The sequence below is a fragment of the Habropoda laboriosa genome, unplaced genomic scaffold (genome assembly GCF_001263275.1).
Source record: "Habropoda laboriosa isolate 0110345459 unplaced genomic scaffold, ASM126327v1 scaffold598, whole genome shotgun sequence".
NCBI lineage: Eukaryota > Metazoa > Arthropoda > Insecta > Hymenoptera > Apidae > Habropoda > Habropoda laboriosa.
Window position 1 is genome coordinate 155,032 of NW_017100737.1, and position 21,152 is coordinate 176,183.

Consider the following 21,152-nt stretch of genomic DNA (forward strand, 5'->3'; position numbering starts at 1 on the left):
GGATCGTACAAACAATTTGAGGGAGTTGCTGATCACTGGAATAGCGAAATAATTGCTGCGGTGGTGGTTCAGATGTTTGTCTACGATAATTTCGATAACTTTGTAATAGCTGAGTTTATTGATTCAGGTAATAAAAGAACGCTGTGAAGCGTTTTAAGTTAGGACAGATAACCGGGGAGAATCTTTTTATTCATATTCAGGCACTCTAGCGAACGCTGAATAATTTCTGAAATACTTAACTGTAAATGGTGTTCTAGTAATAGTGAGTGGGTAATAATGTAAGCTATAAAAAGTAGTAGCGGTAAACCATAAAAGTAGCGCAAGTAGTAGAGCGTAGAGGTTGAAGTTATCTGGTTCGTTCAACTTCTTTCATCAACTGTATCTATTTTTTTTTCCAATCTCAGTAAATACTTTATGTGAGTTCAACTATACTGTTCAGTGAAGAAATATTTAGGTGAACTTATTTGATATTTAATTAATAAAAATTAATTAGAAAAATATCAACGCTGAATCGTTGAACATGTATTAAAAGCAAATCTTCTAAATTATAAATTTTGGTTGAATTTCAAACAGTGTGAGTGTCTTTTTTTAAAAATTCATTTTTTTACCGTTTTCTTTTCACAAATCACAAGCTGCTCCATTTTTCAAACAAAATTTTTCCACTTCGTCCCGCTGTTCCGTTGCCAGGTTCTCGCCGTGTCCAACCAGGAAACGCCAATAAATCATGGTAATTGCCGTGGCTCGTTCCTCGACGGCTTATTAAACCGGAATGTACATTTTCTTTTCCTGGCAACTCCAACAAATTAACAATTACGCTCGTTAACGTATCCGTACATCGGAAAAGAAGGAGAAAAAAATCATGAAAATTGCATCTGGAAACAACGATTAAACGAACCTGACGTTCCTCAGCCTCTGTACGCTTCGTAGAGACTGTATAATATTCTAATGAATCACGAATAAAATCGCCACGGTGTATTACAAATGTCACAGCTAACACCTCTCTCGACTAACGAGAGACTATACCATTAGGTTGGTGCAAATGAATTGTTGTTTTTTCAACAACTGAAATTGCCGGATCGATACCGCATATTTTGTCCGATCGTGAATTTTTCTACACAACAGTCGAGAAGAAAGAATCTGCTGCAGCACACGTGTATCGAATAGTAAAGAAATTCTTAATACACTTGTTTGGACATTATTATCTGACGTGATGAATACAGGGATTTTCGCGTAATTTGTTTTGTGTGAGTTTAAACTTGGAAGAAACTGCGATAAATTTGAGGAAAATTATGTAAATGTTAACACGTTAACGCATTTCAACGTTGGTGTGCGAAATTCAAGATTGCTGACTTTTCGTTGGAGAGAAGGTCAGATAGGGATGTCGATGATAACGTTTTAAGAAAAATGATTAAAAACAATCCACGGTAAACGATGTAAAATTTTGTCACAGCTTCCCCTATTCGCTTGATCTTTCCCCAACAGACTACCATTTCTCTAAACACCTGAAGAATTTTTTTAACAAATAAATCATTCCCAAATGTAAAAGTAACATTTCAAAACTTTTTAATTCAATGACCAATGATTCTTATAAATTCGTAATAATGAAGTTAGTTAATCGTTGGTAACAGTGTATAAAATCGTGTGAAAATTATTTTGATTAAGTACATTATTTTGTTTTTTGAAGAAACAATGTATATAAATTTTCATTAAAAAAAAAAAAAGAAACGATGTTTCATATGCACCAACCTAATAGAAAATTTAGGATATAGGAAACGTATTAACGCTGACAATTGTAATATTTGACAAACCTAATGCCATAATTTTCATTCTTTCACTTTCATAATTGTAAGAGCTTTCAAAATTTTCTGTCTGTTCTTTACAATTGTACAAATTTCCATAATACATCAAATCAAAGAGACACAATTTATTTGACCTTATCAACTTCGAATTCCCGGTATCCTCAGATCTATCAACGAGATTTCACTGGTTCGAGGCTTTGAAGCAGTGAAAATAAGAATTCTGAATTTTCAAAGTGTCATAAAAATTCAACAGATTAACGTAGAGTTAAGTAATGGTGAAAATTGGTCAAGAATAATAAAGATTGGTCGTTAACGTTCGCGAATAAACAGCATTCCAGGCTCGTTGTAATATCTCAGAACTTTAATTGACGATAGTAGAGCAATGTTTCATGAATATTTATTCAGTTGTGATCTCTATCTGTTCGATGGTAACATATTCTCGCTTCTTCTTCACACACCGCTACCTGGATCTTTTTTTATTCATTCAGCTTCCATTTCCTGTCTTTCGAGAATCATTTTAATGTATCAGGATCGTTTATCTGTTTAATTATAACGTTGGATGCTGGTTTCAGTTTTTCTTAGAATCGTTTCAAGTCTCTTTTTTAATTTTCCCAATACGCTTTGAACCTCTTATATTGTAAATAAAAGATCGAAATTTCTTTCAAGAAAATTTTAATCCCATTTTACAATTCCGAGTGATTAATTTCTTTCCAGGCATTTTGGGCACTTTGTCTTGAAAATGAGAGGTTTAAACATTTTTTTTCTTTTGTAAGAAATTTTCGCTCTTATTTTGTAATTTAGAGATCTTTTATTTCTTCTGTCGATCTTTTTCGCCTTAAAAATTAGGGATTTCGAATTTTTTTTGGCATCTTTCATGTTAGAGGTTTCTATTTTTTTTCGACGAAATTTAGACTTTCCGTCTCACAAATCCAACTTCTTGTAATCTTCTTCGTGCAATCTTAATTTCACTGTACAATATAGGATAAAAATTGGAATTGGACATTGCACCGATGGAATCGATCGCGTCTTATGTGAATTTTGTCACTCACAATCAGCTTTGATCTCGGCAGCGCTTCGTGAATACCCGCCATATTTGGTACCTATTCCTTTCAATCTTTCATAATCTTGTCACCACTTTTCAATAATTCAACGCTCAAATTATCAGAAGCTTTATTTACAAGGTATTGACATGGAACATTTGCTATTTGCATCTACGTAAAATTTATTCCTTCTTCGTTCTCCATCTTTTTCCTACCTTTGTGTCGTTTTCCTCGTACACACGCAATTCGTTCTGCCATTTTTCATGAATGTGTACGTATACTCCCACCATTTATCTCACGCTGCTTCTACCAGTTCTCTTTATTTGTCTCGCCATGTTCCATAGCAAGTTATATGCACAATTGGTCTAAAATGTGGGAGCACAGTGTCACTTTACACAAATACTAAATCTGCTATTAATTTTCTATCGATTTAGAATTAATGTTACAGGACTGAGTAGTAATTCACTTCGGTAACAATTTCATTAAATATTCCTTAACCCCTTGAACACTGAGCAATTTTTCCTTGACTTTCATTTGAGAACCAATATTCCCGAAAAAGAAAGAAAATTCCACTGAATTTAGTTACTTAAAGTTTTGGTATACAAGTTGTCCCAGTTTTTTCCGATCAAACTTTGCCAGTATGTTCTATAGGTGTAAGTAAGAAGAAAATCTTATATAAACATAGGTCGTTTGAAGCTTTATTAAAAAAATTATAACAATCGTACAAATTTGATCGGAGAAAACTGGAACACCCTGTATAGATTAATTTAAATTTGAGTGGGTTAAAAATGCGAATGATCATCAGTCCTCATTCAGTCACCAAAAAGTTAAGCTTGCTAACTTCTTTCTAAAAAATTCTTGCCTACCTTGTAACGCACAGTGGTCCCAAACTTTTGACCAACAGTAGGTATACATATGTTCCTGATGCCCATTAAAGTATCACAAAACGTGAAGAAGAAATACTCAGAGGAACTCAAAAATCCTTGGAAGGAGAAATGTGTAAATATAGAAGAAAATTCGTACCTTTTTCGAAATAAATCCTCAAGTTTCCTCTTGTTGGCGATCCCTATCGATCGCAGAACGTTCCAGAGCCCTTGGTCCTGGGCCTGTGTCGCCGGAAGATGCGAGAGGAGAGCAGTCAGGTCGTCACGCACATCGTTGGCCAGCTGCATCGCTCTTTGTGGCGGAAACACCAGGCTCCTTTGGCCCAGACCCACCGGAAACGTGTTCCTCGGGGAGGAAAGTGTCATCATACATCTGCAACAGATAGAATTCGTCACTGTGAACACCAGTGATCAGGAAACGAAGAATTTATTAGAGCATGCTAAGGATATCTTCATGGGTAAGTGTTTAATTGCAGAATTCTTTCAATCGTTTGGACAATTGAAAAATTTAATCTGGATCTTGGATTACAAAATACAAGAACAAAGAAAAAGTGAACAATGTACCAGGTGATTCACGTAAAAAAGACCACCTAATTATATTTTCTAGCTATAGTGGTAAATGGTTTCAAAGGGTGAATAAGATGGAAGAATAATGTTGTTTATAAATGCCTTCTTTTTTTTTTAGGTCGCTTATATTTTTTTACACGAAGGTATATGTTGTTTTCTACTGTATGTTGTAGCAGACATTCGTGTGCATTTAAACGTACATAATAATGTGAGCTTAAAATGATCTTGACTCTAAAATTTTAAATCAAATCTGCCACTTCCTTTCAATTTTTGCCATTTTTTCCATTAAAAAAATTTTCTTCCATCTTATTCGGTCTTTGATACCGTTTAAATTACGTATAAAATTTTGCTCGTACCACGTCGAAGATACAGTCTGTTCCACAAGAGCGTGGACGCGATATCTCTGTGAAAATTAGTTCTTTCTGTAAAAAATTTTATATACATCGAAACTACGTCTAATAAACTAATACGCGCTCAATTAACAGCGTGTCCAATCTCCACCATTAGCGATTATTGCCTGACAACGTCTAGGTATACTTTCGACCAATTTCTTGGTACATGAGAGTGATAGAGACCTCCATGTCTCTCGAATGGATGTTTAACGCGTCTTTGGACAATTGGATTTTCATAAACAGACCAGGCACATCTGATACTTCAAGCCGAAAAAGATGCTTCATCGCTGAATATACCACTCCAATCGCGATCAACTTTTTCGTGTGCCCACGCTAGCCGACTTTCGTCGTGCTTCCTTGAAAGCAACGGTTTCGATAATGTACTGCTCCATCAAACATTATTTTCTGTCAAGCGACGTTTCAATGTCAAAATCCCTATATTTATGCCCTTTTTACCAAAAAAGCTTGCCCTTTACGCAAGCAAAATGTTGGATTCCTTGGAAATAGCCGGAAGATCACTTTATCTTCCCTTTTCGTAGTACCAATCTCGATCAGGGAGGTCATCGACACATTCAGTTCCTTTATATCGTTGTACCTACTTATTAACGAATTCACGAGATTAATGCATATATTTTTCTGCATTTTTAACACTCATTTTTCGCCCTTTTGGGTGATAACACAAGAAGACTGCCTCGAAACGTGTGGCGTACACGGCACTCATCTCGAAAAGGTCCGTATTTCTCAGTAACAAAAACGATACCAAGAGATTTAAAGCTAATGCGTATCAGAGGGAACTTCATATTTTTATGCTAACACAATCTCTCCCTCAATTGACCTCAAGTTTCGAAAATATCGCGTCCACGCTTTTGTGGAACAGACTGTAATTAGGTCGCTTGTTTCCCGTGACCCGCCCTGTATGAAAGAAATGTAAGCAAAGCATAAATAAACTATTTACTTTTCACAATGTATACAGAATAATTGTGTCGAAGAGTTTGGCGAGGCTCTTGAGAATGTGGTCAAAATTGACCCAGGTACGACTGTCGGAGAGTTAAAAAGGAAGTTTTACTTCACAAATCAATTTATCGACATAAAATTGAACAGACTCAAATTTAAATATACAAATCAAAGTGATCAAAATGAACGAATTAAATTCAAATGATCAAAGTGAACCAATCAGATTTAAATATTTAAACTCCAATTGTCAAATTAAACTGATCAAATTAAAAATATTCAAATTCAAATTAGAACTACATGTCAGCGAAAATATACACAAGTACTTACTTCTTATATCACAAGATTTCAGCCTAAACAACGTGTCTTGGTTCTTAACAATTTTGTAACGACTATTTACATTTCCTTCGCATTCGCCAAGTGTCCTTTAATCTTCTAATCTGAACCATCGTTTCCCAAGCCAGAAAAGAACAATTTCTCGTTGCAGGCAACATCAGGAGCCTAGTGAAGGTATCAAACGCAAAGAGCAGATCCGGAGTGGACAGTTTTGTGATCTACCTCTCTGCCGGAATTGAGCGTCCAGTAGGACCGAACATAGCCACAGACGAGTCGTACACCCTGGAATTAATACCCAAAGGAAGAATTCTAGAGGCACGAGTAACGGGAAAAAGTTACTTCGGTGTCAGACACGGTTTGGAGACGCTTGGTCAGATGATCTGGTGGGACGAGACAGCCGGAAGAGAGGGTGCACTGCGTGTGTTGTCTCGTGCTTCCGTCGAGGACAAGCCTATGTTCTCGTACAGGGGACTGCTGGTCGATACTGGAAGACAGTTCTTCCCCATAGAACGTTTGAAACGTGTTATCGACGGCATGGCCGCGTCCAAGTTGAACACTTTCCACTGGCATCTGACAGACTCGCAGAGTTTCCCCTTTGATTCAGCCCAGTTCCCGGAAATGGCCAGATGGGGCGCCTATAGCGGAGATCAAATCTACACGCCCGATGACGTGAAGGATCTCGCGGATTACGCGAGGATCCGCGGCATCAGAGTGCTCGTAGAGATTGACTCTCCAGCTCATGCCGGTGCTGGCTGGCAATGGGGTGAGTTTCGAGGGATTCTGGTTGGTATTATACGGTTGAAGGGAGGAAATATAGAGGGGTGTGTTGTCTGGAGCGAGGATTCAGGGAACATAGAAGCGTGTATGATTGATGGTGAATGTCTGGAGGAGGTGTAGTTAGGTGTTTTGTCTGAGGTGAGGGTCTGAAAAGGTTGTAGTTGGGTGGTGATACTTGGACAAAGGAGATGAGAGAGTGTGTGATCTTGTGTATAGTTTTGAAAGTGTAGAGAAGGTGTGGTTGGTGGATGTTTTGTGCAAGTAAAAGGTCTAAGGAGGTAGAAATTATAACTGAAAGTTTAAAAAGGTTTGATTCGATCTTGTGATTTAAACAAAAAAAAGTAGATACACATCTATCTAGTTTTTGGAATACAGAAGTTGCAGATAGGCGCCCTTCTTTATGGCAGACATTGATTGAACTATTAGAGCTAGAGCTTAAGTGTAACTCAATATTGTAAAGCAAGAGGTTAATAAAATTTCATAAGCAATTCCATAAATCACACTATATCATCCACTTTCATCTTACCTTACAAACACTAGACCAACCAGTACCTGCATTCATCTAAATAAAATTAAAATTACAATTACACTTAAGTGTAACTCAATTTTTCAAAGCAAGGGGTTAACAAAACTTCCCAACCAATCCCAAAAATTACACCATATTATCCACTTTCATGTTTCCGTACAAACAATAGATCAACCAATACCTCAATTCACCCAATCAAACTTTTACCATCAATAACTCACCAATGACCCACATACCTCCCTTACTCCAAAGAAACCCCCCTCAAGAAACCCATTAAACCCTCCACAACTCATCAACCTCACACACCTACACCTACCCACATACTCACTCACCAACCACATATCCCACGCCTGTACTGATCTTATTAATCTGCTCAGGGACGGAGTACGGTTACGGGGAGCTGGCGCTGTGCGTTGATCAACAGCCATGGTCGTCGTATTGCGGCGAGCCGAATTGCGGCCAGTTGAATCCCATCAACGAGCACTCCTACCGAATATTGGAGGGGCTGTACCGTGAACTGTTGGACCTGACCGAAATTAGGGACATCGTGCACCTTGGCGGGGATGAGGTGAACCTCGATTGTTGGGCCCAATATGGAAACATCACTGCCGCGATGCAAGCTCAAAACATGACCGACCATCATGCTATGTGGGCTGAATTCGAAACGAAGATGCTTCAAAGGCTTGTCAAGGCCAATCGTAACGAGGTACCAAAAGCTGTGATCCTTTGGAGCTCGCCGTTAACCAAGAGGCCTTACATCACCATGTACTTCGATCCTAAGATTCACGTGATACAATCTTGGGGTGGTAGCAATTGGCCAGAGACTCCAGACCTTCTGGAGGATGGTTTCAGGGTGATTCTGTCGCATGTAGACGCGTGGTACCTGGACTGTGGGTTCGGTAGGTGGAGAGAAACGGGTGAAGCAGCTTGTGGCGAGTATCGTACCTGGCAAACGGTGTACAATCACAGACCATGGAGGGATTATCCTCAGCAACATTTGAGCTTGGTTCTGGGAGGAGAAGCGGCTATCTGGAGCGAGCAAACAGGTGACGCGTCCTTGGGGCCTCGACTATGGCCAAGGGCGTCTGCCTTCGCCGAAAGATTATGGTAAGTTTGATAGTTTAGGATGAGGAGATAATGAGGAATATTACTAGGTTTACAAATTCATTTCTGTGCTCTCTTTCACAAACTTCAGTGTTTATTTGTGAAAAGTCAAACAGAATGTTACCATCATTTTCTCATTTATCGGGCAGCTGACGAATTTCCTCTCAGGAAAAATATGGCGGTGTTGAGTTGATAAAATCGTCGAGGTTTAATTTCCACAGCTGACAGTAACTTTTTTTTTTTAATTGTATAAAGTTGTTTTTTAAGACTATTAGAGTATTAAAGACATTGTATTTTATTTTTTAACCTGGTATTTTACTTTACCTGCTTGGTTATTATGTGATTCTACTTTCGCTATATTACAGTTGAGGGTATTTAACGCCTTGCTTTATGATTCTTTTATTAGCCAATTGGTATTCACTGCTTAAGAATATATTAATAAGGATTTTCACTGAATATTATTTGAAAAGTTAAATTCGACAGTTCAGAGCCTTACAAAATGAAGTTGAAGTTAATCTTTGTTCTTAACACACTGCCAACCGATTGGCTAGATCCTACTACTTTTATTTTAAGAAATCTTGTTCCATAATATTATCAGATATAATGTCCCATCCTACAATTTTACATTATTCATTTTCCTAACACAGGCTTCTTTACCAATTTTTCCAATATTTATTATAATGCAAAATATTTTTAGCAATCTTACACATCAACTCAACTGCAATTCATTCGGTTGATAATACGTTAAAATAACTATTTTTGTCTCACCTTAACTATAATCTGTACCACAAAGCTTATTTGTCACAAGACAAAGATTTTAACCCTTGTACGAAGTTTACAAAGTTACACAAATAAGTAAATTTGGGTCAAATTGACCCAAATATTATACAAGGGTGTCCCACACAACTGGAACAAGTTGTACCTTCCAAACGGTTAGTAATAGAAAAAAATGCTCTAAGTCAAAGGTAAACATTATCCAATCGAACATAATCTGGAAATAATTTTATGCACTTTCGTTTATTGGTACACCTGGGAAATGCAATTGCATCTTTCTTTTTTAAATGGAAACCTATAGTTTTGACTAGTCCTCTGTCGATGTAATTTTTGAATCTCTGCAAAAAGTACTTATATTTTCATGCTCTAAACCTATTAGTTTAGAAGTTATTACAATTAAAAGTTTGCTACACTATTTCGGTGTATTTTCAGCTATCATGGGATAGTTGGACTACAATACGATACGTTAGCAAACTTTTAACTGTAATAACTTTCAAGCTAATAGGTTTAGGATATAAGTACGTTCGTCCTTTTTTTGTAGAAATTAAAAAGTTGTACCGACTGGTCCATTTTCCAAGTGTACCAATGGATGAAAGTGCATAAAATTATTTCCAAATTATGTTAAATTGGGTACTATTTACAGCATTTTTTTCTATCTCTAACCGTCTAGGAGATACAGCCGGTTGCATGGGACACCCTGTATATTTACAAGAAGGGAATACAAAAACTTATTGGATGTTTAAGTATATGAGAAAGTTTCAGTCCAAATGATACATTTAATAACAGCAAAAAAGAAAAAAAACTAATTTGTGACTTGATTTTAAATCAAATTGGCCCAATTCCGTAAAACGGGTTTAAATTTGCCTCTAATTATTCAATCCTGTATTACAATCACGTGGAATAACGAAGAAATAATTTTCTGCACAGGAGCGACATGCCAACGAACGGTTACTCGACAGACGAGAGCGTGTACACAAGACTAGCCGCCCATATGGAACTTCTAACTAGCCGAGGATTGAAAACAGAAGCAATGTGGCCGCAGTGGTGCACCCAGAATCCAGGCAAATGTCTCTGACCGTTCGCTAGCTCAACCATGATCACCTTCGACTGGAATTATACGCGTGGGTGCTACGATTGCTCGATAGGGAGACGTTACACGAGATGGTCCAGTCCTCAATCATCGTTAGAACACGCTGAACTAACAAAACATAGTGACATCGTTAGCGAAAGAGGCTGGTCGATCGTTTTAATAGCGACAGCTGCTCGATAACGATTCTTCTAATTCCACGTGTAGTAACAACCATAAGAATCATTGTAGAACGTGTCGACGTCATATTATCGTTCTACATGAACGTGGACGTCGCGTGGACAAGCGTCAGACAACTTGAGAGATATACTTGAGGGGAGGGGATGAGATTCCTGAAAGAATTCAGGTGAGAAAGAAGGGAGGATCTACTTAAGAGGGAGAGTTTCATTTTGATTTCTGCCAGTCAACCAAAGGCACAACGACGTGAAAAATCAGGGGGTTGTGTTTGTTCTCTGAAACGAACACTAAGTAGGCAGAGTTACGAGGTAATTGATTGTTCAATTACAAGGTCAATAATTCAATGGACACACACTACTGACGCCTTGTTACTGCTCGATGCCATACTTTTCGTTCGAAGTGCCTTTCCAATTGTAAATCTACTCGTTATTGTACGATTTCATGTGTGAAACAACACCGTGCGCGTTCCTATGATTCCCGATGGCGAATGTCGGGTCCGTTTACAGCGTCCGTTTACAGATATTTAGGACGAATATTGGACGCGTTCTGCGTCTGGTTCTTCTGATGGTACCATTTTAAACGCCTCTCTTGTACATTAAACCTTTCGTGACTGAATCATTTTTAACCATCATCATATTTGTAATGGATATTCCAATTGAGATGTATTTTTGTTCGAATATGCGTCTCGCTGGTCACGAAAGAGAGTTAATTAGGAATTAACGGAGAAATGAAAATTTACATTTGTCCTGTTGAAAGCTAGAAAGTTTACCTGATAAATTCTGTACTGAGAAAAAATTGGCAGAGTTTTTGGTAGAATCTTTAATCTCTTTGGTAGTCAAAAATTAAATGGAAATTTTCTTTTTCATACACATTTTGTTCGCTGGGTAAACATTCTAGCTCCGATAATGTATCGGGAGAAGAGAGGAGTTCTTGAAAGTTCGTTAAAAGGAAAAAATAGGGAATGAATAATGTATATGCAAACAAGAATAAAACAGGCGTTCGAAATGATAATATTAGCGAAGACATTCCGTAAGCACGCGGCAAAAGAAACAAAAGACGTGTTCGACGCGCGAGAGAGAGAGAGAGAGAGAGAGAGAGAGAGAGAGAGAGGCATCTATCTCCTCCATCTGAAGGGAGTACCATTTTTGTCAGACGACACACTGAAGCACGAGAATGGCGCCAGTCCGCGTAGGCTTCCCTCTTTAAACTGCCAGATCTAGGTCCTACATAGAACTCGCTGGAAAATTCCAAAAGCCAAAAGAACACGTCCCAAATGAAGAAAGAAACAGAAGGAATAATCGAATTGCTTGGAAGCAAACATTCAAGGAATTTTATTCTTTGGACTACACACACACACACACACATACACACGCATACATATTCCACGAAGCCAAAGATACACTGAAGACACTTTGTACGATAATTTCCCCCTTGTTTGTATTAAAGATTGTACGGAAAGCTTGTTGGAATATTTGCAAAAGGAATTCCTTAACCTGTTAACTGAGGAGACAAAATTTTCTTATTCAGCATTCTCCATTTTTATCATTCCAATTTTATCACTGTTAGTTACAATTTGTACTACGTTATAGTGAAACTTGTTTAAATTTTTACTGTTCTTTAATGTGTTCCGTGCTACAGGAACATTAAAAGTTTCACCAAGCGTTTCTTTTATATTTATTACTTCAAATTTGCGACTGACCTTTATTAGGACATTTAACAAATGTGTTCTGCGTTGGTAAAGCGTGCGAGAAGGTATCGCTCGTTGGTGATCCTTCACGGGTTGAAATATTTAATTATATTTAAACGTGGGTTGAATTCTTGGCACTCTAATCTTCCACTGCACATATTTTGCATGAGTCGAAAACTAACTTTTTTCGTTTAACAAAAATGCCATTTCCGAAAACTGTCGTGTTGTGGTACACGTGACGTGAAACGTGTTAATTACACGTTTAAGGTTAATTCAGACCTTTAATTATAAATCGAGCTCAATTAACAGGTCAATGGAGAAACCCTAATTATCGCGGATTCGTAAAAACCTGCGCTTCGTGTCTTTTGTAATTAATTCTAGAAAAAAGTATTGAGGAGGCGTTCGCCTCGGTGTTTGAGAGATGTAGAGGATACAAAAGATGGCCTATCGATAAGAAATAGCCGAGAAAATTTGTAAATAACACGAGCATCGAGAAACGGAATAGCTAATTAATTAATAACGAAGTGGTATTAACGGGAGGAAAAAGAATTACGAATCGTCTGTACTTACTGACACTTACCGACATCAATGGCTGTAAAAAAAGAAGTGATTTTTAAGCTCGACTAAGGATCCAGAGCGAAAAATCATCCGCTGTACTCGTTGCGTCTCGCGTGACGTTTTGTTGTGTTCTAAACAAAAAAAAAAAAAAAAAAAAAAAACAAATTCAAAAGAACGATTTAGAATGTTGTACGTGATGTTGTTTTTGCGGTTGGAAAGTATTGTTAACCCTTTCGCTATGGCGCATTGAAAAACAAAGAGCGCTCGCTGTGTACTGGACGAAACAGTTTTTATCCTGTTAACTGGAGAAGACAAATTAACTCGTCATTAGAACATAATAGTTCATTTATTGAGGAATTATTAATTTGTAATGTTACTTGTATTAAATATAAAATAGATCGTATTCACATTAGCGAGAACCAATATGAAGTATATAATTAATTATAATTCTTACTAATTTTTAATTATAAACTAGAGAGATTCAATGTCTGTTCGAGAGGTGAATCCAGTTAACAGATTAAGGTATATAATATAAAAATAAAAGTACGTATTATTGAAAATTGGTGTTGGCTGAATTTCAGTCTATCTGAATTTCAGATATCTTATTTGTGAAGTGCAAAAATAAATGTAATTAATTGTATGTATTAGATGGACGTATATGTATACACGCCTTTCGTAAACGAGTGACCACTTTTACAGAACGTATATATATACGCCCTTCGTAGCGAAAGGGTTAAAGAAGGTAAAAAAAGAAAGATGTGGCGACCTCAACTGCGTGCGGATGATTTCCCGAGTTGATCTACATAAAGAAATACAATCTGTTGTAAAGTGTGGTTGATGTAAGTTTAACATAAAAACGAATTTTGAATATATGGCCTCTGTCTCTCTGTTCTTTTTTCCCCACTCTATTTTATCCGTCCAGTGTCGTGTAATTTTTGTAATTTCTAATTTAAGAAATTATTCGTTCAATGGTAAAAGAAGAAATTACCATTTCCTTTTCCACTCAATAGAATGTATACATATACGTTTCTGTGAAATCTTTATTTGGATTTTGATCATCGCTAAAGTAATGCTCTCACTGTATATGTGCATTTTATCGTGTACATTATAATTTGATGATCGATCACTCCTTGGTGGTTCTATCAATATTGGCAGAAAACCTCAAGAGAGAAAGAGGGACTGAACGACTAGACCTTTTGATGGATGATGCATGCGATGGCCAACCGATTTGCTTTATTGCCTGAAGAGAGAGAGAGTGGTGTGTTTGAACGACTAGACCTTTTGATGGATGATGCATGCGATGGCCAACCGATTTGCTTTATTGCCTGATAAATTCTATAACACAATTGGAAGTAAGTGACGACACTCTGCCATCTTTCTTGATAAATGTAATTACTTGTTGAAGAAGCGTGTCGTTGTCAAAGAGACTTATAATTACATGAAACTTAATTACAAGAATAATTACTTGGTTTTACTCTTCATTTTTATCTATACATACTGGAAAAGAATTTCGCGAAAGAAAAATTCACCTTGAAATAAAACTAATATATCCTAATTATTTCTGAAAATGTTTAAGTTATAAATTTCAAGTATAAGAATTAAAATTATTTTCTTGTCTGACCTTCGGTCGACCTTTTCTACTTCCAGACTGTCCCTTCTCTAAGTAAGTGACTATAGTCTGGCTATAGTAAAGAATTAGAGGGCGAGGCTGGATTGTAAACATCCCCATAACCATCGAATCCACTTGTTGGTCACTTCAATTCCAGATTTCACAAGGTTCACATCAGCTTCTGAATTCTCCAAGGATACACTATTTCTGTGACGTTGAAGAAATTCTTTAAATGTTTCGTTCAATATTTCATTGCCAGGGAGCATCGAATTTTTGAATAAATCTTTCAAGTCGTTATTTGCTTTTATAATTCATCAAGTGTCACGCGGTGTTGAAATGTCTGTGACAGAAGTGGAACCGGAAGCGGAGGCCGCCGAGCGATTCTTCACTGAGCAAAAACGGATATGCGGCGATTTGATAGCGGAATGTAAGTGTACCAAAGTGATTAGTGTATTTTATCAGAAATTGTTTACACAAGGATAAGCAAAAATTCCTTATACAAAATTCAAGTATTGTTCTTCACGCTTAACATTTTATTCAACTTCCAAAGTTGTCTAAAAAATTCATTTACATTACTTCTGATAATGCAATAAATATATTTTCATTACATTCTATTATATTTCTTTATAATGTTACTTTTAGTGATCTTATTGCTACCATTATGCATCTTAATTTTATCGTCTATTACAGTTATCGCTTATTTCGTTATTAGTGCCACTTTCTTTCTTTTATTTTTTTTTTGTTATAATTATCATCTTCAACGTTATCGTTCCGCGGATTTAACTTGGAATCAGATTTTACATTGTTACTGTTCCCGTTATTTAACTCTTTCTTTTCAATTTACTGCTTTCTCTTTCAACGTTCTGTTACTTCCTGTTCTTCTTATTTCCCTTCGATTATTGTATTAGGTGCTAAAATTAATTCGGTGCCTTTTTTCGCAAACTTACAATTTATTTACAAAAAATCAAACACAATTTTAATGTTCAAAATAGTCTCCATTATTTTGGATGATCTTTCTTCATTTATCGGGTAACTGATGAATTCCCTCTTTGAAAAAATATGACAGATTTTAGTCGACAAAGTCGCCTATGCTTTGTGAAAAAAGGCACCAAATTAATTTGTACACCTACTATTCAGTTTTTTATTACGGCTTAATTTTGTAATAATTTATTAAACTTGTACAACACAATATTAATATTATATTGAAATTATATGAAATATTCTATACAATTAAGTAACAGGGAAAAAAGAATTCGTGACTTCAATTTGGCTCAAATTGACCCGATTTCCGTGCAAGAGTTGAATCGCCATTTCTATTATTTGTAACATATGTACTACAATATATAATATATAATGTTTAACGAACAGATCGGAATATAACGTACCAAGATACATTGAATGTGCAAAAATTTCGTCACTGTCCGGCACATTTCGATGGATTACTTTGCTGGCCGTACACCAAAGCCTCCGCCACAGCCATTTTGCCCTGTCCTCCTGAAACGGATCCGACATACGAAACAGACACTTCGACGAATATTTTCGAGTCGAATATTCGCATCACGACGATGGCCACGAAAGAATGTCTCTCGAATGGCCAATGGTATACGAATTCTGAGGACATACCTTGGAGCAATTACAGTTTATGCGAATTGTCTGATGAATTCACCGCTCGTTACATCACAGAGACCGTGGGAAATGGCATGACACAGTCGATAGACTATGATAGCATCGTGTCCTACCCGTTTGACGTAAGAATAAATGCCCAATTCGAAATTATTCGCTATAATTGAGCATCTAGTATACAGGGTGTCTCACTTATAACGAACATGTACAGAAAGTATTGCATGATTCAAATTACATTTCTCCGCCAAAATTAGTATCAGGGCCGCATTTAGCGTAAGGCGCATTAAGCGCAAGCTGGGGCTCTCCCTCTATGGGGCCACATTTTAAAACCTTACTCCTCGCAAACAACAACACGAAAAACAGCCTAGGTATAGTTGCAAACTAAAATACTTATTTTTAAATATTAAATTCATAATATAAAAACAATAGGCCGGTGAAAAGGGAAACCAAATTTACGAGGGTCCGTTGTTCATCGACGGGAATTTCTACCGACCGATAATTTATTAGAACGAGTTATTATGGAAATGTCGACATTTACTTTCAATGAACTTAAAAATAAATATGTGTGAATTTGATTAATTGAAATAGACTTGTTCTTTTGAGGCCTCGTGATGACGTTGTGCTTAGGGCCTCCAAAAGTATAAAGGCAGCCCTGGTTAGTAAAAATATACAGGATGTTCATCGCGCTATTAGTTTCCAACGTTTCTCTTATAAATTGTAGATTTTCGAGGAAAACAGAACAGGGCAAAGTTTCATCATTTTTTATACTCAACACGATGACTTGAATGCATTTCTTAAATTTGCAACGGTTTTCGCGTAACGACGATACCACGAACTGTTTTCAATTGATAGCTGTTTCCTTTACGTTATATGAAAGCGTTGTTGAGATAAATTCAACGACCTACAACAAAACTCATTTTCAAACACAATTTCGTGAGAATGTTTGACCTTATTTTCACTGAATCATTTTTCTTCAGGATGTTAATAATTTTCGAACGATGGTTCAGGTTTGTTTCACATTCCATAAGTGTCCTGATACTCATGAACGGGAGTGTAAATTATTCCCGTTGGTATTGAAAGTAAGAAAAAATAACTAACAAAGTGAGGGGTTGAAAACATATTTTCTGGAATATCTCGAGAATTATAAGATCTAGGAGAAAACTTTTCTTTACTATGTTTTGAAATGAAATCAGATAGAGAATCTTATAATATTTAAAAAATTGCCTCATTCGAAAACACAGATGATAAGAAAAGTTTTCTTCTTGACCCTTCAATTTTCGAAATATTCCAGAAAATATGTTACTAATCCCCAAATTAAAGGGGTTTTTTCACCATTTCGCTATGAACAATTGCCGAGAAAAAGAATACATGTGAAATATTTTCCTGTGAACTATCTCCCGCAAAAGTTTCATCAATATACGCTCCCTTGTCAGTACTATTAATCTTTTTTTCTTACTTTCAATACTAGAAGTAATAATTTGGTTGTTCGTTATAAGTAAGACACCCTATACAGTTAATTATTTAATATAGGAAAGAATGGGGCAAAACCGTGTACCAAATAACATTTCTTCTGCCGACAAAAGGTCAGAGGGAAAAACATTTTAATCAGAAGGGATTATCAGAAAGGAGATTTTAAAAAATACATAGAGTGTCCCGTAACTGGTGGTACAAGCGAGCAGAGGGTGATTCTATATGAAAAACTGAATCGAAAATGTAGAATAAAACTTTTTCATAAGAAGCTTTGTTTTCGAGAAAAATATGTTTGAAAATTTGTCGAGTACGCGTGCTCTCGGCTTTACGTTTGTACCAATAAACGATACTAATTTCATGAAAAGTATTGATAATTATTTCCTTAAAAGTATTATTAACGATTTCCTTAATTTAAGTTCACATTACTAAGCGAATTGTTGAAAGTAACGTCTGTTAACCCATACAAACCCTTGCTCTTTGAATTGGAGAGTCATGAACTGATAATACGATATTTTGACACTGTAATTGTGTAAAAGCCTGTACGATTCTTCCTTTTAGCTGCAGATTTACACTATCCTCTGCGAAATGTGACATTACCACTGTTTGTCAACGTAGAAGTATGAGCAGAAGCAGCAATTTGTAGCGAATCTTTAAATTCAATTTTCTCGGAAACAAAGCTTACCATGAAAAAATGTTATTCTATATTTTTGATTCAGTTTTTCGCGTAGAATCACCCCTGCTTGCTTGTACCACCAGTTACGGGACACTCTGTTTACCAAGGGAAACGGAATTTTTCAACAATTTTGAAACACTCGGTTTTGTTACCCTAGTTGTTTCCATTGTAGCACAGTTACCTAATACAATTGAATATTTAATATATTAGGTTGGTAAGAAATTAACGTCGGTTTTGGAGTTTTCAAACTTTGACACTTAGTTTTGAGATAACAATTACTTCTTCTATTTATGTTATAATATCATTTTATAGTGCTGATGTTGCTCTACACGCTGGTAGGTATGCTTTTGTTTTCACTGTTAATTTGTGTTCACTTCAGGACTATTCACTTCAGGATGAATAGGAAGCAAATTTTATTATTTTCCTTATATGAGTATAAACTAGGTCATAAAATTGCGGAAACGACTCGGAATATTAACGATGCATTTGAACAAGATGCCGCGAATGGACGCGCATGCATAAAAAATTGCAACGATTAAAGCCAACATTGGCCAATTGTAAGGGCGCAATTCTTTTCATCGCACAATTAACGCTACAAAAGTTGAACGAATTGAGCTATGAAACTCTGCCTCATCCAGCATATTCCCTGGACCTATCGCTAATCGACTACCACTTTTTCAAACACCCCGACCACTATTTGTAAGAGAAGATCTTCGCCAACCAAGCTGCTGCTGAGAATGCATTCAAAGAATTCATCAATTCTAGAACACCAGCAATTTACGCTATTGGAATTAAAAAGCTCATTTCTTGTTGACAAAAATGTGGTGATTGCGATGGATCTTATTTTGGCTAAAAAAGTTTATTCTAAGTCGAGATCTGTGGATTTAAAGATGAAGTTTAAAAACCGACATTAATTTCTTACCAACCTAATAATTACTTATTTGGAGTATTCTGATAAATTTGACAAAATTTTTTTGTCAGAAATGGTTACCCATCGTCAGGATCGTCTCTCAAATCGGTTACGCTACGTCTTTCACCATGTTAGTCATCGCGATGATCATTTTTTCTCTGCTCAGGTAGTACTTTGTTTCACAAATTATTATCCTCGTAAACTCTTCGTTCTTACAGTTGAAACAATTTATTCTCCCTTGTTTAGAAAGCTCCGAAATCCAAGAAACAGGCTGCATATGCACCTGTTCGCTTCTTTCATCATGAGAGCGTTTATGGCACTTCTCAGGGACTGGATCTTTATGAATGGTATCGGATTAGCCGTGGACGAGAAGAACGCTTTTATCAAGCAACGAAACGTAGGCATGTCAAATGTTCAATGTGTAGAAAAAGAAGAAAAGGGAGCAATTTATGGGAAATGGTGTATAATTGAAGTGACCAGTTCCAGATGGTGATCTGCAAGGCCATCACCAGTGTCTGGCAATATTTCATCGTGGCGAATTATTCTTGGATCCTGATGGAAGGATTGTATTTGCATAATCTGGTCGTCTTGGCGTTTTGTGCTGACAGCGCTGCCATTAATTTGTACATCTTGATGGGCTGGGGTAAGATTGTGGGAAAATATTGTCGTTAAGTTTGTTTAACACTTTCCAGCCCAACTTGACTAAATTCTTCAAAAAGGGGAAAACACTGTATTGCCAACATAATTTCAAAATAGTTAAATTCACCAAATGTAACTGTGTGGCCACTTGTAAAAATGTTCATCTTACTAAAAAATGATGTCAAATGACATCTCTGAACAGAAACACAGTAGGTATATAAATGCAAAAGTAGTACATGATGACGAATGGAATCATTAGCCTAGAGGGGGTTAATTGGAGGTCATTTGGAAACTGTTCAAGATTATCTTGCACGATACGAAGATCTTTCAGAGGTCGTTTATCACTCCAAGTTATCTGAAGTTATTCAACGACTAATTTTTTAACGACATTTTAAGCCACATCAAGATCATTTAAAAGTTACTCGAGATTATTCCAAGTTGCATATTTTACAAAAGAGAGAAGATCTGCAATTTTTCTGTCTATAATTAAGGATTACCGGTCTTCGTGGTTGCTCCATGGATAATAATTCGAGCCACCATAGAGGATACACTATGCTGGACCACTCACGGCAATCCTTCCGTCTTTCTGCTTATACGAATTCCCATAATGACATCAACCTTGGTGAGTGTTTCTCCACATTGCTTCATTCGTCGATTCTAATTTCAAAATTCCCTCGTTCTACATTGCCCAGTAATAAATAAAAATGTCTCAGTTCAACTTCCTGCTGTTCCTCAACATAGTACGCGTTCTATTCGTCAAATTCAAGACGTCGGTGCATTTACAACGGAAGAAAATGCAGTACAGGTAAATTAAGAAATTTGTGCTTCTTTGTTATCCATTAGTTGTCGATATTGAACCACAAAATTCGAATTGAACTTTTATCGAATCTCTGCTTGAAATGATTTTATATCTATGAATATTTTAAAATATTAAATTAAATCTTTTCATGCAGTAGGTGGGCCAGATCTACTTTGGTGCTGGTACCATTATTCGGAGCTCACTATACCATATTTCTAGGCCTCTCTTATCACAAAGATCATCGTGTAGAGCTGATATGGCTCTTCTACGACCAATTCTTCGCCTCTTTCCAAGTATTTCAATTATTCTGGACTAATCAGAATGAAAAATTTCGTAACTTACAGAGTCAAATCATTTTTTCCTCAGGGTACCTTCGTGGCTCTTCTTTACTGTCTGCTGAACATCGAGGTCAGAACGGAGATAAAACGAGCTTGGAGAATAAGGTGGTCGAAGAACGCGGACATCAACGTGTCTTTGTGCAGAAAATCGAGAAGAAGAAAGACGAATCGTAAATAAGATTGATCGAACGATCACGATCACATCAACTATGGTATCACTATGAGGAATTTGTTCGTGTCAGGGCCGCATTTATACTTTTAGAGGCCCTAAGCACAACGTCATTACGTCAAACAGAACAAGTTTATTTCAGTCAATCAAATTCACACACATTTATTTTTAAGTCGATTGAAAGTAAAAGTCGACATAGAAATTCCCGTCGATGTCGACATCCTGATGCACAGCGGACCCTCGCAAATTTGGTTTCCTTTTTC

The 21,152-nt window shown here is 36.6% G+C and overlaps 2 protein-coding genes across 4 annotated transcripts in view; both read left to right on the forward strand.

Annotated features, from left to right (window-relative positions):
- Nucleotides 1-10,992, forward strand: part of LOC108577129 (probable beta-hexosaminidase fdl) — a 66,537-nt gene extending 55,545 nt beyond the window's left edge. For all 3 annotated transcript variants that reach the window (XM_017940232.1, XM_017940231.1, XM_017940233.1), the window contains 4 exons: nt 3,919-4,181; nt 6,121-6,732; nt 7,650-8,379; nt 10,078-10,992. In XM_017940232.1, coding sequence (XP_017795721.1) covers nt 3,919-4,181; nt 6,121-6,732; nt 7,650-8,379; nt 10,078-10,225 — 1,753 coding nt within the window. In that variant the 3' untranslated portion in view covers nt 10,226-10,992. The remainder of the gene's footprint in view (nt 1-3,918; nt 4,182-6,120; nt 6,733-7,649; nt 8,380-10,077) is intronic.
- Nucleotides 10,993-14,604: 3,612 nt separating this feature from the next.
- LOC108577118 (glucagon receptor) lies at nt 14,605-20,898 on the forward strand. The gene is made up of 9 exons (XM_017940220.1): nt 14,605-14,695; nt 15,637-16,016; nt 19,016-19,110; nt 19,191-19,341; nt 19,431-19,587; nt 20,075-20,205; nt 20,297-20,388; nt 20,537-20,675; nt 20,749-20,898. The coding sequence occupies exons 1-9, from the start codon at nt 14,605-14,607 to the stop codon at nt 20,896-20,898; spliced, it is 1,386 nt and encodes a 461-aa protein (XP_017795709.1).
- The last annotated feature ends 254 nt before the right edge of the window (nt 20,899-21,152 follow it).

What these genes read in the sequence shown, in the direction of transcription:
- LOC108577118 (XM_017940220.1), top strand. Translation starts at nt 14,605, where the DNA reads ATGTCTGTGACAGAAGTGGAACCGGAAGCGGAGGCCGCCGAGCGATTC. An exon ending in ATCATTTTTTCTCTGCTCAG is followed by an intron (nt 19,111 to 19,190) that starts GTAGTACTTTGT and finishes TCCCTTGTTTAG; the next exon opens with AAAGCTCCGAAATCCAAGAA. An exon ending in CGGAAGAAAATGCAGTACAG is followed by an intron (nt 20,389 to 20,536) that starts GTAAATTAAGAA and finishes CTTTTCATGCAG; the next exon opens with TAGGTGGGCCAGATCTACTT.